Genomic DNA, 18,749 nt, shown 5'->3' on the forward strand with positions numbered 1-18,749 from the left:
TGTCTACCCACAATTGATTAGAAGTGTTGATTCAGATGTACGATCTACCCATTTAGATAACGTGCCACATTGCTCTTTTTAAGATATTTTTAATACTTAGCCTTAGTTTGAAACTTTGATACAACCCCTCAAATCGAAAACACAAGTAATTCCACTGGAGGAAAAACTCTTCTAGCAAATTCCAAGCCTATAACCATCACTTCCTTAGCTGAGGCCAAACAACGACCTCACATTTTACTCAATACTCACACCCACCCCTTCTTCTTTGTCCTTTCCCACAGATCCATCAGATGAAGACACCCACAGGTCTTACTCAATTTTTAGGAATTGCCCCAAAAACACCAACTAATAATATCCCACCCAAAATCCAGAATAAATACCACACTTCCCCTTTTTTCCTTTCTCTGCTACTTAAACCATAGACTCTCCGCAGTACCCCATCTCACCCTCTCTCTCTCTCTCTCTCTCTCTCTCCCTGTGTATGATTTTCTGGCCCTGGCTCAAGCCATGTTTGAGCAATCTGTAGACTCCATACTTTCAATTTGGGCTTCCATGAACAGCTGGTTCACATCGACTGTTCTCTTCGTCCTCCTCAACGTCATGATTGGCACTATTGCCATTACCTCGAGCCGAGGCGCCCAAAAACACAGCAACCGACAACAAGAAGCCCAAGAACACCCACAACAACCCCAAATTGCTAGATCTCCGTCCATTTTGCAGAGGTTCAAATCCATCAACTTCTACAGCTACAGATCCCAAGAAACAACCACCGCCTTTGAGCAAACCACTGAATCGTACACCCATTACGCTTCCAACCAGAATCTTGAAACAGAGCAACCCCAACTTTCTAGATCTCCATCTATGCTTCGGAGGCTCAAGTCCATCAGCCTCTCCAATTATCGTTTCCAAGAACAACCCAACCCATCAATTTCCCTGGAGGAATCAGATACCCATTACAGTAATTTCCAACAACCCCGAGAAACAGAGGATGAGGAGGAAGAAGAAGAAGAAGAAGAAGCAGAAGAAGAAGAAGAGCTGGCCCAAGCCTCAGACCAAGACGAAGAGGTAGATCAATACGATGAGCAGACGCTGGATGAGATTTACGGCAAGCTACAGGGCGCTCAAGTTAGCAGAACCCGTTCCGATACCAAGCCAGCATCGGGCGAGGTGCCGGTAAAGCTCTCAAGGAAGATGAAGAAGTCGGCGAGCGCCAAGTCGGCGAGCGCCAAGTCGGCGTTTGTGCATTTCGAAGAGGAGGATATTGTTGAGATTCGCCGGCCGGAAACTGTGAGGGAAAGAAAGGTTGGGGTGACGGAGGATGACGATGATGAGGTGAACGCCAGGGCCGACGATTTCATCAACAGGTTCAAGCAGCAGTTGAAGTTGCAGAGGCTGGATTCCATTATAAGGTACAAGGATGCGAACATAAGGGCGAGTGGGAAGTAAAATAAGGTAAGTTTTAGTTTTTCTGGGGTATGTTTTTGTAATTTTTGCTATTTCGGGGGTGGTAAAAGTACGTCTTTTTTAGCCCAGAAAAGGAAAACGGTTGATGGGTAAAAAAGCAGTGGGTTATCGGATGTGATTTAGATCTGTTACTTATGTCTGTTAAACTCTTTGTTTAAATATCTCTATTATTATTATTATTATTATTATTATTGGATACATAGTTTCATAGACTACACCTTTTTATTTTTATTTTTATTTTTTTATAATACATTGTAAGAAACCAAACAACAAAACAACAAACTACAAGAGACAACCAGAAAAGGGAGGGTCCCTCCCACTTGCCTAATGTGGATGTTTGAGGGACTTTTTTTGACCATATGAATGGTTTGGAATAGGGATGTCAATTTTGATACAACCTACGATCCCAATATAACTCAACACGAAATTCATCCATTAGTGTTGAGGGGTTTATTTAACTCAGATAATTAAATAATCGAGTTATGATTGACTTATATAGTTTTGTACTTATGTCTCGACCGGATTTGAACCCCAAGATAGTTAGGTTGGTAAGTTTTAATACCGTTCGTAAACTAGACACAAATTTAATATGAAATTAACGGATTAGAGTTGAAGGATCTTACTCGTATAATTAAATAAATTGGGTTAAAATTGACCTATATAGTTTCAACACGCTAATTTCTAACACGACTCGCGAATTCAACACGAAATTAGCGGATATTTGAGGGACATTATGGATATTTTGCCGATCATATACATGGTTTGGAGTTCTTGTTAGTAGTAGGGTTGGTAATTTTTGATAAGACTCACAAATCAACACAACTCGACACGAAATTAGTGAGGTAAGATTTGCAAGTCCGACTCTTTTAATTAAATAAGTCGAATTAAGGTTACTGTATATAGTCTTGTACTCACATTTTAGCATGACTTTGATTTAACACACGACATTTTGAATTACTAATTTTTGACACGACTTTTAAATTAAATACGAACTTAATATTAAATTATCAATTAAATTTAATTAAATAAGTTGAATTAAAATTAATTTATATAATTCTATATCTCTGACTTCAGCAAAACACCTGACATGAAGTGTGAACCCAGATAGGAGGTGGAAAAAGGGCATGGCACTCCACTTGGATATTTGTGTCACTCTTAAATAAAGAGATGGGGTTGGCAGTCAGTCATGGGAATTCTGTATTGCCCATGCTTTACAGAGTTTGTGTTCAACCATACCCTCCTGGCTCCTCCTCAATCCTTATTTATTTCCATTTCATCTCTCACAGAAAAGCCTACATTTAATTTTCTGCAGATAAAATTAATCACATACAGAAGGGGTTGACAGTCACTTAACAATATTTTGTTTGGGTCCCAAATTGGTCCAGCTGTCTCGCATATCCGATATTGTTGTCCTTGTTATGGGGTTGGGGCATTTTGGTCCATCTATCTGTCTTCTTCTATGACAGAATTTCACCTTAAAAAAAAAAAAAAAAAAAAAACACACATTGATATTTAAGTGGGCAGTTCGGGGTTGTCCATGATGCTTATCCGTATGCTAAGGTATCCGGTCGTGTTGCACGTGGGAGATTTTGTTTGGGTACTTTGGATAACACCAAATTTAAGGTGTGGAAGATTTCGCGGCTATGCTAGTTTGCTTGGATTGGGGGGTTACTAATAAGATATTGCATGGTTGTGGTCCCTCTGTGATAATTGTTCATATTGTAGGGACCACTTTGATGGCGACGCTTTTTGTGTCGCTTTTCTGAAAATATGTCGGTCCAACTAACAAAACTTGTTTATTTATTTATTTTATTTTTGACAATAAACATTAATTAAGCGCTTTTAATGTAACCGCCTTGATTTATTTAGAGCAAGAATGGACGTCAAACCTACCGATAGTGGTACCCTTTGTCCTGTCTTAATCGGCTAAAGTCATCTTGGGAGAAGGAGGTGACGTTAATGCCACGCCACTTTGTATGATTTTTTTAAAAAAATATATATATATATTTTGTGATTGGAAATGTCTCTCAAAATACTTCATTAACAAATATCTCTAATTTTCAAAATATTTTTTAAAACTCAAAATACTTTTCTTTTTTTTTAAAAAAAAATTATACCTTCTTATAGAAATATTTTGATACAGGTGGTGATTAATTTAGTATTTTAATTTTTTTTGTTTTTTAAAATAAATTAATCAAGGGCTATTTTAAGTATTAATTAGAGAGAGAGAGTTGGTATATGAGTACTATAACAAGTTACAAATGACCGCACAACCACCGCTATCTTGATCAAAAGTAATTGCGCTGCCACCACAATAGGCAGGAGCATGGTCACCTTACCCACCTTGGCCAGATAAGTTGGCTATGCAACCACCCAACCAAATCTAGGAGACTAGGTGGCCACACAGCCATGAAAACACTACTCTTTTTTTATTAAAAAAAAAAACCAATTAATCAGCTTCCCCTTTGCTTGTGTTTTATATTACAACAAAACGGTTCTTAAATAAAACATTAAAAAAAAAAATCAAAAGCATTATCAAATGTTTCGAAGTCTTTCTTCACTGTGTTTTAATTATATTATTGAGTCAAACTTAAAAAATACTAATTTGTTCTGTTTTGTGTGTGTTTTTTTAAAAAAAAAACAATTAGGATTAAATACTTTATTATATATATATATATATATATATATATATATATATATATTTTACTTGAAGTTCAAATCCTATCATAAATGGTACTTGACTTACACGAAAATATCAACTTAATACCTCCATTAGGTTCCATTAGCCCAAACTAACAGAATGCTACGTCTTGTCACATAGAAATGCCATGTGTCCTAAAAAAATATTAAAAATATTAATAATAATTAAAAATTAATTAAAAAAGGGCGACCCCATATTTTAATTTTTTTAGGTTTTAGTTTTTTAATTATTATTATTTTTTAATTTTTTTAATTTTTAGGATACATGTCATTTCTATGTAATGACACGTGTAACGAAACCTAAAGGTAACGGAGGTATTAAATTGGTCTTTTCCTGTAAGTTAAGTACCATTTATGATAGGATTTAAACCCAAAGTAAAAGATAAAATAAAAATGTACAAACTCATATACTAATAAAATATTTAACCCTTTAAAGAGGAAATACCATGAATTACATGTAATATGTATGGCGCGCGTTAACTAGCTTCTGAAAAATCAGCCATCCATAACAAAAGTGGTGAAGAATAATTGATTGCTTCTTGCAAAGAAAGGAAAAGTTATTTTGTAGTATTTCTTTTGCATTACTGCAGCTATTGCTAGAAAAAGGAATTTTAGAGAACTTCAGCATATTCCAGTGACTTTAATGAATATTGATTGATTGAATACAAATGAGGATGCTGTGATTGTGGTAGAAGCAATGTGTCATTTTGGTATAGATCCAACATGGAGGGAATTAACGATGCCTGCTTCTCTTTTGGATCATCAAATTGTCCGACAACAAAATTACAGAAGATAATTGGAGTTGGGAGGAAGGACTGGTCTTGACTCTGAATATGAAACATGGAGAAGAGGGACAAGAAAATTGTCTCAAACCATTCAAACTTGTATCATGTAAAAACCCACTGAAGACTATAATTATTGAATATGGAACTAAGACAACAAGAAGATCACAACCACAAAACTAATCGCACATTCACCGCACATGATTTTGTTGACGAAGTGAAAAACCCTTTAAATATATCAAAGGAAAAAACTACTTGGGGCAGCAAAAAAACATAATAATGAAGAAGATCCAAAATATATACATATACACTTACAACCACTTTATAAGTCTAAGACTTTATAAAACAACAAGCTCTTCGCTTGTTTTCGTGCTAAACAATTTTTTTCGAGTACATTTTATTACTAACCCGTCGATAGACTTCTATACAGTCGAATGATGTATATGATGTGATTTGAACAAAACAAAATCAAAACATCAAGAAAGGGAAAGCTAGATTTCCCTTTTGGAATCAAGGTGAAATCCAAATTGCGTAGCTACATCAGAACAAAATGTTAGGGTTTCATCACTAACTCTCTGATATTGCAAGATTTCGTCAAAACGTTCATTTGACGTTGTTCTAACGAACCTTTTGAATTCAATTTTGCCATACTTTCATTTGACATTTATGTGTTGAAACACACTAAGTCATTTCGTTAGTACCTTCATCTAATGTTTTTCTAACGAAACACACTGTGAGCTATTTCGTCAATACCTTTATCTGACATGTCCAATTTTAGTCTATCAAACCATTATTAGACTAAAATTATAGGAAAAAGTAAAACCATATGTTCTCTGTAAACATTAAAAAACTTCATCACACATATTGGGTAATGGAAATCATTTAACATGAGAGAACAACATATTAACAATGAGATTTAAACAAGAACAAGAATTTAATTATCATGAGATAGAGCCAGTACACCAAACATATGGAAGAGAACAACCATACAAACCCCCCTCAAAAAGAAACTACTACTCTAAGCTGTGATAGTATGTTCAATCAACAACGTGGGGCCTGGTCCACCATAACATCATTAGGTTAACATCATCGAGGGTTGGTCCACGGGGACTTGTCCTTTAGTGTGATGCTGGGGGCTAGCTCCTATACATTAGTTTTTTATGCTCTTTTCATTTTCTATGTACAAGTTCATGATGCATATCATAAAACTATCTTTACTTTACTTTTTAAACCATGCAACATTCAATATCATTTCTATTTGACACAGTTCAAAGCACATATCTTAACGTATGTGAAATCATCAAAAGTACTCGAGTCTTACTAAAACATCAAGTATTCGACTCGATTCAATATATAACAAACCTTAAAAAATAAAACTATTCAATATATAACAAACCTTAAAAAATGAAAATTATTCTTTCCTCAGTAAGTAAGTAAGATACTTGGTTGTGCCTTTGTTACACACAACTACAACATCAAATTGCAAGCCACAATTAAACTGAGTTCTCAACTAAAGTTTAAGGAAAAATTTCACTTTATAGACACCTGAACTACCGCACGTTTTAAGAAGACCTCTCAAAAATTTAAAAACTCTCAATTTACACCCTGAAACTTTCAATTTCAATCAATTTACCCCCTCCCCCGGTCAGCTTTTAAACGTTAAAAGTGATAAAATGACGTTTATACCTCTGACTTTTTTTACAAAATTCCAAATTTACCTTTAATTCCCTTAAAAAAAAAAAAAAAAAGGAAAATCGAAGGGTAATTTGGTAGGCATTTCCATTAGAAGTTAATGGGTAAAACTAACAGATGGGGGTAAATTAATTGAAATTGAAAGTTCATGGGTGTAAATTGAGAGTTTTTAAATTTTGGAAGGTCTTTTCAAAACGCGCGGTAGTTCTTGGGTTTAAAATGAAGTTTCCGTAAACTTTAGCTCTAGAAATACCTATAGTGCTCAATTTCCCTCACACACAAAATTCTCATACAAACCTTAATGTCATTTGAGGTTAGTGACAATTATATATCCAAATAATCCACACCATAACCAATATGGGATTAAAACATAAACCCCTAACTTTACTTAACTCACGAAAAGTTTGGTGTAGCTCTTACTTTGATCAAAGTAACGGTGAATTTGAAGTTTCACACCTCAAATCTCCTACCCGATGTTTAGGTATAGCTTAGAACCTCTCTTTATACGATAATCCTAATTACAGAAATTTCTAAGATTAAGCTTCATATTCATAAATCAACCCAACATGTAGATACATTAGGGTTTCACGATTTACCTCAAATTAATCGGTAGAATTGTTGTTCCAACACTAAGAAAATTCTGACGTGCTATTTGTTGCTATGTCAGAAAAATATATACTAACGTGGCAAAAATCATGTACTGTTTGCTACGTAAAAAAATAGTAATTTTTTTGTAGTAGAATCGCGCGCGCGCGCACACACACACATATATATATATATATATATATATATATATATATATATAAAATCGACTTTTGGCCTTCTCCGTTCCAACAACACCCAACATATATAGTTTGAAAACACTTTTCTGATTCCTTGTTCCTAACAGACTTGGAACATAAGGTTTTGTCTGCCTTCAGTTCGAACGAATTAATTTGAACAAATTTGGAACCATACGTCATTCGAACCAACTTGGAACGAGACTCCTAGAAAGCTTTTTACCATGCTAAAACAATGGCATGTTCAATTCGAATTGGAAATCCCCGGTTCCAACCTAATGCCTAAAAATAAATAAATTATTGAGGCTCTAATATTACTAGCCAAATTTTATCACCTCAAGGAGAGACCTAAAGAAAAAATATATTTAACTAGTTTAAATAGGTCTGTGACACTTGTCATCTAATGACTTGCTATATGTTTCTAATTTAATATTTTTTAATTTAATCAATAAATTCTTATGATATATATATATGTGTGTGTGTGTGTGTGTGTGTCCACATAAGGGAAGAGAAATGTGGATTCGAACTAGTGACTTCCACTTCATGAGGCGTAGTTCACAATCGATTGAGCTACACTTAAAAACTTCTTATAACATACTTATTTATACATATTACCCCTTCATGGAATATTTTGTAACTAAATTAAAGTCGATAAAATTGTCACTTTAATTCATTAGCTCTTATCCTTGAGTCCCCAATTTAATCACACATGCATTATTCTTTGTACTATGAGAAATCTTATCTCACTATGTACTAATAGTTTCAGTAACTTAAACCGAAACACTCAGCCCGAACTTTAAAATAATCATTCCTATTAAATCTACATAAAGAGAATGTTCATTATCTCTTTGGTTTTCACAAATGACTTGAATTCCAACTTGAAAGATAAAGTTATCACAATGCTACATGCAATCACCCAACACACTGAGATTTTGACCGCATTAAAAGTTTCACTCCTAAACGTATCAAAGTGACCTACACTTTACATTTGAGTTCACACTCTTCTATCCCTCCATTCCCTAAAGCTTATGTGGCGTGGTCCAAATAATGCTAGACATCATCCCCTATCTCCCAAAGTCTAGATGGTGTAATTTTTCATAACATTTGATGAATGAAGATTAGTTTTTTTGGTTGGGAGACCATGCCATATATGCTTTAGGAGTGACGAAAAGAATTTTACTCAGCGTGGTTCTCAAACTAAAAAATTAATCTCTATATACTAAAGAGAAATGTTTGGTTTCTAGCTTTTACACATCTCTTATCTATTTTCTTACAAGAAATTGACAACTTTATTATTGAATATGTGAGACTCTATATGTGTCCTACAATTTAATGATGAATTTGCAAAAGATATAAACATGAGATTGTCAAAAGATTAATGTATAATACTGTCACACCCATTTTGAAGGATTTTTTTTTTTTAATCAAATAAGGGAAAGCGGGTTACAGGACTAATTGACCACATAAGGGGTGGGCACCCCGACAACAAAGTCCAAGAGGTAAAAGCAGTACAAATTTAGAAATAAATTCTGAATTTAGTCGAAAAGACCAAATAATAGGCAATAACATACAAGTCGGACCTTTTCTAGAGCTGCAAAAAGACGGTTACAATTGACAAATACATCCATTTTGAAGGATTGAAAATAAAGAGTGATGTATCAAATATTATGAGATTAGCCACGTTAACTTTTGGGAGATAGAATTTGAATAAAAAGGTAGAGTAGGTGTGTTTGCCAATGCCCTGGAACGGTCTTGTTCCCGGGCCTCCCTCAATCCAAAAAAAAAAACTTTTCACCTCAAAATTAATCTCAACATCTCTACTTTTTATATTACATCATTCATTTTTATTATTATTATTTAAATAAAAAAATTACTACAAAATAAATTTTTTATATTTTTTCATATAAAATATATTTTTTCACTTTTTTCCACAAAACATTTTCATTAAAACTAATCAAACACTTATTCCTAAAAAAAAACGTTACAGTACCAACCTTCGAATAGCACCGTTGCAGGGCTATTGGCAAACAGGGTCATAAGTTAACGTCACCAGAATCTGACAATGAAAATTGCATCAACGACATTCGAATTTCAAAAGGAGGAAAAAAGCAGTGTACGGGGACAGAAAACTCGAGCATTTTTTTGGGAGAAGAAGAAAGGTAAGAAAGGGGGTTTACTCTGAGCGAGAGAGCGGGAGAGAGAAGGAGATGGTGTGGGCTGTGAGTCAACAGCTTGCAAGAGGGAAGAGAACTAGGATTTGGGGAGGAGCATTCCTGTGTTGGCTTTGCCTCATGTTGGCCACCCCCAAGATCCCTCACTCTCCCAAACACCATCTCTTTGTTGACATGCGCAACTTTCTCGGTAACCAAACTTTCCCCCCGCCTCTCTATGTATCTGTGTATGTGTTATATGCATATTGCTCGAGTTCTGGCTAATTGGTATTATTCTTTCATCTGGGTATATTACAGGAGTGCCTAACACTTTGAATGTGATTACAAATTTCCCATTTTTGGTTGTGGGTGTTCTGTGTTTTGTTCTCTGTCTCCAAGGAAACTTTTTTAACATAAGGTTTGATCTTTATGATCTTTAATGTTAATAATTTTATTGGTGTGCTCTTTGTGTTGATATTTTGTGGGTTTTGTTTGGAAATGGATTTTGTGTAGTTTGCGAGGAGAGGTATGGGGTTGGGCTCTATTTTATGCAGGAACAGCAGGGGTGGCTTTTGGGTCTGCTTATTATCATTTGAAGCCCGATGACGATAGAGTAATTTGGGACACCTTGCCGGTTAGCATTACAATAATGTTCCAGCACTCTCAAATTTCAGTGTTTATTATTTTTTATTTCCTCTGTTTAATTTCTGAGAAATTGTAGAAAAAGAAAAGATGATGGTGTTGGTTATTCATTATTTTTTACTGGAAAAAAACGATCTCCACTGAAGTACGACTGAGTATTTCTTTAGGAAAGGATAAACCTTTGTGCCCAATGCGATTTTTCCTAGTTTAGGTGAGGTTTTTCTTCTTTTATTATTTTTCTCATAATCACAAAAAAATTAACATAATTATCCTTCTTCAGTTTCCTGAGCAATGAAATAAAGGAATCGATGGCCCAAAATGGTGAAAATGGAAACAATAATAGTGGACCTGTCCCCAGGAATGCATAATTCTGCTGCTCTTTCTATTATTGTTAAGTTTATTCATGTTAAAGTACATCATAATATGCAGATGATGATCGCGTATTCCTCGCTTTACTCTAGTTTCGTAGCGGAAAGAGTGGGGGAGAGGATTGGATTAAGTTGTCTATTTGCCCTCCTTTTAGTCGCTTTTCTTAGCACGGGTTACGAAAGGTAACATATTAGTATTAATTGTCATATGCACCCTTTTGTTTGATTTCTTTCTCCTATGTATTAAAATATACCTTAGTTATCCGCTAACTATGGTTTGTTGGTTGGTTGCAGAAAATATAATGATCTTCGGTTGTGCATGGCGTTCCAGTTGATTCCGTCGATAGCCATCCCAGAAGAAGAAGAAGAGCTGGCCCAAGCCTCAGACCAAGACGAAGAGGTAGATCAATACGATGAGCAGACGCTGGATGAGATTTACGGCAAGCTACAGGGCGCTCAAGTTAGCAGAACCCGTTCCGATACCAAGCCAGCATCGGGCGAGGTGCCGGTAAAGCTCTCAAGGAAGATGAAGAAGTCGGCGAGCGCCAAGTCGGCGTTTGTGCATTTCGAAGAGGAGGATATTGTTGAGATTCGCCGGCCGGAAACTGTGAGGGAAAGAAAGGTTGGGGTGACGGAGGATGACGATGATGAGGTGAACGCCAGGGCCGACGATTTCATCAACAGGTTCAAGCAGCAGTTGAAGTTGCAGAGGCTGGATTCCATTATAAGGTACAAGGATGCGAACATAAGGGCGAGTGGGAAGTAAAATAAGGTAAGTTCTAGTTTTTCTGGGGTATGTCTTTGTAATTTTTGCTATTTCGGGGGTGGTAAAACCGTAAAAGTACGTCTTTTTTAGCCCAGAAAAGGAAAACGGTTGATGGGTAAAAAAGCAGTGGGTTATCGGATGTGATTTAGATCTGTTACTTATGTCGGTTAAACTCTTTGTTTAAATATCTCTATTATTATTATTATTATTATTATTATTGGATACATAGTTTCATAGACTACACCTTTTTATTTTTATTTTTTATTTTTATAAGTACATTGCAAGAAACCAAACAACAAAACAACAAACTACAAGAGACAACCAGAAAAGGGAGGGTCCTTCCCACTTGCCTAATGTGGATGTTTGAGGGACTTTTTTTGACCATATGAATGGTTTGGAATAGGGATGTCAATTTTGATACAACCTACGATCCCAATATAACTCAACACGAAATTCATCAATTAGTGTTGAGGGGTTTATTTAACTCAGATAATTAAATAATCGAGTTATGATTGACTTATATAGTTTTGTACTTATATCTCGACCGGATTTGAACCCAAGATAGTTAGGTTGGTAAGTTTTGATACTGTTCGTAAACTAGACACAAATTTAACATGAAATTAACGGATTAGAGTTGAAGGATCTTACTCGTATAATTAAATAAATTGGGTTAAAATTGACCTATATAGTCTTAACACGTTAATTTTTAACACGACTCGCGAATTCAACACGAAATTAGCAGATATTTGAGGGACATTATGGATATTTTGCTGATCATATACATGGTTTGGAGTTTTTGTTAGTAGTAGAGTTGGTAATTTTTGATAAGACTCACAAACCAACACAACTCGACACGAAATTAGTGAGGTAAGATTTGCAGGTCCGACTCTTTTAATTAAATAAGTCGAATTAAGGTTAATGTATATAGTCTTGTACTCACATTTTAGCACAACTTTGATTTAACACATGACATTTTGAATTACTAATTTTTGACACGACTTTTAAATTAAATACGAACTTAATATTAAATTATTAATTAAGTTTAATTAAATAAGTTGAATTAAAGTTAATTTATATAATTCTATATCTCTGACTTCAGCAAAACACCTGACATGAAGTGTGAACCCAGATAGGAGGTGGAAAAAGGGCATGGGACTCCACTTGGATATTTATGTCACTCTTAAATAAAGAGATGGGGTTGGCAGTTAGTCATGGGAATTCTGTATTGCCCATGCTTTACAGAGTTTGTGTTCAACCATACCCTCCTGGCTCCTCCTCAATCCTTATTTATTTCCATTTCATCTCTCACAGAAAAGCCTACATTTAATTTTCTGCAGATAAAATTAATCACATACAGAAGGGGTTGACAGTCACTTAACAATATTTTGTTTGGGGGCCAAATTGGTCCAGCTGTCTCGCATATCCGATATTCTTGTTGTTGTTATGGGGTTGGGGTATTTTGGTCCATCTATCTGTCTTCTTCTATGACAGAATTTCACCTTAAAAAAAAAAAAAAAAAAAAAAACACATTGATATTTAAGTGGGCAGTTCGGGGTTGTCCATGATGCTTATCCGTATGCTAAGGTATCCGGTCGTGTTGCACGTGGGAGATTTTGTTTGGGTACTTTGGATAACACCAAATTTAAGGTGTGGAAGATTTCGTGGCTATGCTAGTTTGCTTGGATTGGGGGGTTAGTAATAAGATATTGCATGGTTGTGGTCCCTCTGTGATAATTGTTCATATTGTAGGGACCACTTTGATGGCGACGCTTTTTGTGTCGCTTTTCTGAAAATATGTCGGTCCAACTAACAAAACTTGTTTATTTATTTATTTTATTTTTGACAATAAACATTAATTAAGCGCTTTTAATGTAACCGCCTTGATTTATTTAGAGCAAGAATGGACGTCAAACCTACCGATAGTGGTACCCTTTGTCCTGTCTTAATCGGCTAAAGTCATCTTGGGAGAAGGAGGTGACGTTAATGCCACGCCACTTTGTATGATTTTTTTTTTTAAAAAAAAAAAAAAATATTTTGTGATTGGAAATGTCTCTCAAAATACTTCATTAACAAATATCTCTAATTTTCAAAATATTTTTTAAAACCCAAAATACTTTTCTTTTTTTTAAAAAAAATTATACCTTCTTATAGAAATATTTTGATACAGGTGGTGATTAATTTAGTATTTTAATTTTTTTTTGTTTTTTAAAATAAATTAATCAAGTAGCTATTTCAAGTTTTAATTAAAAAGAGGGTTGGTATATGACTACTATAACAAGTTACAAATGATCGCACAACCATCTTGATCAAAAGTAATTGCACTGCCACCACAATTGGCAGGAGCATGGTCACCTTGACCTGGTAAGTTGGCTATGCAACCAAATCTAGGAGACTAGGTGGCTACACAGCCATGAAAACACTACTCTTCTTTTGTTAAACAAAAAACAATTAATCAGCTTCACCTTTGCTTGTGTTTTATATTACAACAAAACACTTCTTAAATAAAACATTAAAAGAAAAAAATCAAAAGCATTATCAAATGTTTCCAAGTCTTTCTTCACTGTGTCTTAATTATTGAGTCAAACTTAAAAAATACTAATTTCTTTTCTGTTTTGTGTGTGTGTGTGTGTGTTTTTTTTTTTTAAAAAAATAGGATTAAATATTTTATTAGTACATGAGTTTATATATATATTTTTTACTTGAAGCTCAAATCCTATCATAAATGGTACTTGACTTACAGAAAAAGATCAACTTAATACCCCCATTAGGTTCCACTAGCTCAAACTAACAGAATGCTACGTCTTGTCATATAGAAATGCCATATGTCATAAAAAAATATTAAAAATATTAATAATAATTAAAAATTAATTAAAAAAGGGCGGCCCCATATTTTTATTTTTTTAGGTTTTAGTTTCTTAATTATTATTATTTTTTAATTATTTTTAATTTTTAGGACACATGTCATTTCTATGTAATGACACGTGTAACAGAGTGTAACGAAACCTAAAGGTAACGGAGGTATTAAATTGGTCTTTTCCTGTAAGTCAAGTACCATTTATAATAGGATTTAAACCCAAAGTAAAAGATAAAATAAAAATGTACAAACTCATATACTAATAAAATATTTAACCCTTTAAAGAGGAAATACCATGAATTACATGTAATATGTATGGTGTAAACTAGCTTCTGAAAAATCAGCCATCCATAACAAAAGTGGTGAAGAATAATTGATTGCTTCTTGCAAAGAAAGGAAAAGTTATTTTGTAGTATTTCTTTTGCATTACTGCAGCTATTGCTAGAAAAAGGAATTTTAGAGAACTTCAGCATATTCCAGTGACTTTAATTAATATTGATTGATTGAATACAAATGAGGATGCTGTGATTGTGGTAGAAGCAATGTGTCATTTTGGTATAGATCCAACATGGAGGGAATTAATGTTGCCTGCTTCTCTTTTGGATCATCAAATTGTCCGACAACAAAATTACAGAAGATAATTGGAGTTGGGAGGAAGGACTGGCCTTGACTCTGAATATGAAACATGGAGGAGAGGGACAAGAAAATTGTCTCAAACGATTCAAACTTGTATCATGTAAAAACCCACTGAAGACTATAATTATTGAATATGGAACTAAGACCACAAGAAGATCACAACCACAAAACTAATCGCACATTCACCGCACATGATTTTGTTGACGAAGTGAAAAACCCTTTAAATATATCAAAGGGAAAAACTACTCGGGGCAGCAAAAAAACATAATAATGAAGAAGATCCAAAATATATACGTATACACTTACAACCACTTTATAAGTCTAAGACTTTATAAAACAACAAGCTCTTCGCTTGTTTTCGTGCTAAACAATTTTTTTCGAGTACATTTTATTACTAACCCGTCGATAGACTTCTATACAGTCGAATGATGTATATGATGTGATTTGAACAAAACAAAATCAAAACATCAAGAAAGGGAAAGCTAGATTTCCCTTTTGGAATCAAGGTGAAATCCAAATTGCGTAGCTACGTCAGAACAAAATGTTAGGGTTTCATCACTAACTCTCTGATATTGCAAGATTTCGTCAAAACGTTCATCTGACGTTGTTCTAACGAACCTTTTGAATTCAATTTTGCCTTACTTTCATTTGACATTTATGTGTTGAAACACACTAAGTCATTTCGTTAGTACCTTCATCTAATGTTTTTCTAACGAAACACACTGTGAGCTATTTCGTCGATACCTTTATTTGACATGTCCAATTTCAGTCTATCAAACCATTATTAGACTAAAATTATAGGAAAAAGTAAAACCATATGTTCTCTGTAAACATTAAAAAACTTCATCACACATATTGGGTAATGGAAATCATTTAACATGAGAGAACAACATATTAACAATGAGATTTAAACAAGAACAAGAATTCAATTATCATGAGATAGAGTCGGTACACCAAACATATGGAAGAGAACAACCATACAAATCCCCCTCAAAAAGAAACTACTACTCTAAAGCTGTGATAGTATGTTCAATCAACAACGTGGGGCCTGGTCCACCATAACATCATTAGGTTAACATCATCGAGGGTTGGTCCTCGGGGACTTGTCCTTTAGTGTGATGCTGGGGGCTAGCTCCTATACATTAGTTTTTTATGCTCTTTTCATTTTCTATGTACAAGTTCATGATGCATATCATAAAACTATCTTTACTCTACTTTTTAAACCATGCAACATTCAATATCATTTCTATTTGACACAGTTCAAAGCACATATCTTAATTTGTTACAAAAAAAAAAAAAAAGAAAAAAAAGAAAGCACATATCTTAACGTTTGTGAAATCATCAAAAGTACTCGAGTCTTACTAAAACATCAAGTATTCGACTCGATTCAATATATAACAAACCTTAAAAAATAAAACTATTCAATATGTAACAAACCTTAAAAAATGAAAATTATTCTTTTCCTCAGTAAGTAAGTAAGATACTTGGTTGTCGACAAAGTTCAAGATGGATCCCCAATTCAAGCCTTTGTTACACACAACTACAACATCAAATTGCAAGCCACAATTAAACTGAGTTCTCAACTAAAGTTTAAGGAAAAATTTCACTTTATAGACTCCTGAACTACCACACGTTTTAAAAAGACCCTCCAAAAATTCAAAAACTCTCAATTTACACTCTGAAACTTTCAATTTTAATCAATTTACCCCCTCCACCGATCAGCTTTTAAACGTTAAAAGTGTTAAAATGACGTTTATACCTCTGACTTTTTTTACAAAATTTCAAATTTACCTTTAATTCCCTTAAAAAAAAAAGGAAAATCGAAGGGTAATTTGGTAGGCATTTCCATTAGAAGTTAATGGGTAAAACTAACGGATGAGGGTAAATTAATTGAAATTGAAAGTTCATGGGTGTAAATTGAAAGTTTTTGAATTTTGGAAAGTCTTCTCAAAACGCGCGATAGTTCGGATTTTAAAGTGAAGTTTCCGTAAACTTTAGCTCTAGAAATATCTATAGTGCTCAATTTCCCTCACACACAAAATTCTCATACAAACCTTAATGTCATTTGAGGTTAGTGACAATTATATATCCAAATAATCCACACCATAACCAATTATGGGATTAAAACATAAACCCCTAACTTTACTTAACTCACGAAAAGTTTGGTGCAGCTCTTACTTTGATCAAAGTAACGGTGAATTTGAAGTTTCACTCCACAAATCTCCTACCCGATGTTTAGGTATAGCTTAGAACCTCTTTTTATACGATAATCCTAATTACATAAATTTCTAAGATTAAGCTTCATATTCATAAATCAACCCAACATGTAGATACATTAGGGTTTCACGATTTACCTTAAATTAATCGGTGGAATTGTTGTTCCAACACTAAGAAAATTCTGACATGTTATTTTTTGCTATGTCAGAAAAATATATATTGACGTGGCAAAAAATGCCACGTCAGTAATTAGTGACGTGGCAAAAATCATGTACTGTTTGCCACGTCAAAAAATAGTAGTTTTTTTTTTGTAGTGGAATCACACACACACACACACACATATATATATATATATATATATATATATATATATATAATCGACTTTTGGCCTTCTCCGTTCCAACAACACCCAACATATATAGTTTGAAAACACTTTTCTGATTCCTTGTTCCTAACAGACTTGGAACATAAGGTTTTGTCTGCCTTCAGTTCGAACGAATTAATTTGAACAAATTTGGAACCATACGTCATTCGAACCAACTTGGAACGAGACTCCTAGAAAGCTTTTTACCATGCTAAAACATACAATGGCATGTTCGAATTGGAAATCCCCGGTTCCAACCTAATTCCTAAAAATAAATAAATTATTGAGGCTCTAATATTACTAACCAAATTTTATCACCTCAAGGAGAGACCTAGAAAAAATATATATAACTAGTTTAAATAGGTCTGTGACACTTGTCATCTAATGACTTGCTATATGTTACTAATTTAATATTTTTTAATTTAATTAATCAATAAATTCTAATGACATATATATATATATATATATATATGTGTGTGTGTGTGTGTGTGTGTGTGTGTGTGTCCACACAAGGGAAGGGAAATGTGGATTCGAACTAGTGATCTCCGCTTCATGAGGCGTAGTTCACAATCGATTGAGCTACACTTAAAAACTTCTTATGACATACTTATTTATACATATTACCTCTTCATGGAATATTTTGTAACTAAATTAAAGTCGATAAAATTGTCACTTTAATTCATTAGCTCTTATCCTTGAGTCCCCAATTTAATCACAAATGCATTATTCTTTGTACTATGGGAAATCTTATCTCACTATGTACTAATAGTTTCAGTAACTTAAACCGAAACACTCAGCCCGAACTTTAAAATAATCATTCTTATTAAATCTACATAAAGAGAAATGTTCATTATCTCTTTGGTTTTCACAAATGACTTGAATTCCAACTTGAAAGATAAAGTTATCACAATGCTACATGCAATCACCCAACACACTGAGATTTAGACCGCACTAAAAGTTTCACTCCTAAATGTATCAAAGTGACCTACACTTTACATTTGAGTTCACACTCTTCTGTCCCCCCCATTCCCTAAAGCTTATGTGGCGTGGTCCAAATAATGCTATACATCATCCCCTATCTCCCAAAGTCTAGATGGTGTAATTTTTCATAACATTTGATGTATGAAGATTAGTTTTTTTGGTTGGGAGACCATGCCATATATGCTTTTGGAGTGACGAATAGAATTTTACTCAGCGTGGTTCTCAAACTAAAAAATTAATCTCTATATACTAAAGAGAAATGTTTGGTTTCTAGCTTTTACACATCTCTTATCTATTTTCGTACAAGAAATTGACAACTTTATTATTGAATATGTGAGACTCTATATGTGTCCT

General features: G+C 34.0%; 2 protein-coding genes across 2 annotated transcripts; both read left to right on the plus strand.

Moving 5' to 3' along the window:
• The first annotated feature begins 202 nt into the window (after positions 1-202).
• Positions 203-1,660, plus strand: LOC132184291 (bromodomain protein (DUF761)). The gene has a single exon (XM_059597868.2). The coding sequence runs from the start codon at positions 508-510 to the stop codon at positions 1,444-1,446; it is 939 nt and encodes a 312-aa protein (XP_059453851.2). The 5' UTR covers positions 203-507; the 3' UTR covers positions 1,447-1,660.
• Positions 1,661-9,467: 7,807 nt separating this feature from the next.
• LOC148584651 (uncharacterized) lies at positions 9,468-11,421 on the plus strand. Its single transcript, XM_088518557.1, has 5 exons — positions 9,468-9,778; positions 9,886-9,985; positions 10,081-10,201; positions 10,639-10,760; positions 10,872-11,421. Exons 1-5 carry the CDS (start codon positions 9,625-9,627, stop codon positions 11,341-11,343), a joined length of 969 nt encoding a protein of 322 aa, XP_088374683.1. The 5' UTR covers positions 9,468-9,624; the 3' UTR covers positions 11,344-11,421.
• Positions 11,422-18,749: the final 7,328 nt, after the last annotated feature.

This window comes from Corylus avellana, chromosome 7 (assembly GCF_965113065.1).
Source record: "Corylus avellana chromosome 7, dhCorAvel1.hap1.2, whole genome shotgun sequence".
Lineage (NCBI taxonomy): Eukaryota > Viridiplantae > Streptophyta > Magnoliopsida > Fagales > Betulaceae > Corylus > Corylus avellana.

Excerpts from the sequence above, each read along its gene's own strand:
- LOC148584651 (XM_088518557.1), top strand. The coding sequence starts at position 9,625 with ATGGTGTGGGCTGTGAGTCAACAGCTTGCAAGAGGGAAGAGAACTAGG. Across the intron at positions 9,779-9,885 it reads TGACATGCGCAACTTTCTCG|GAGTGCCTAACACTTTGAAT; the intron begins GTAACCAAACTT and ends GGTATATTACAG. Across the intron at positions 9,986-10,080 it reads GGAAACTTTTTTAACATAAG|TTTGCGAGGAGAGGTATGGG; the intron begins GTTTGATCTTTA and ends GATTTTGTGTAG.
- LOC132184291 (XM_059597868.2), top strand. The coding sequence starts at position 508 with ATGTTTGAGCAATCTGTAGACTCCATACTTTCAATTTGGGCTTCCATG.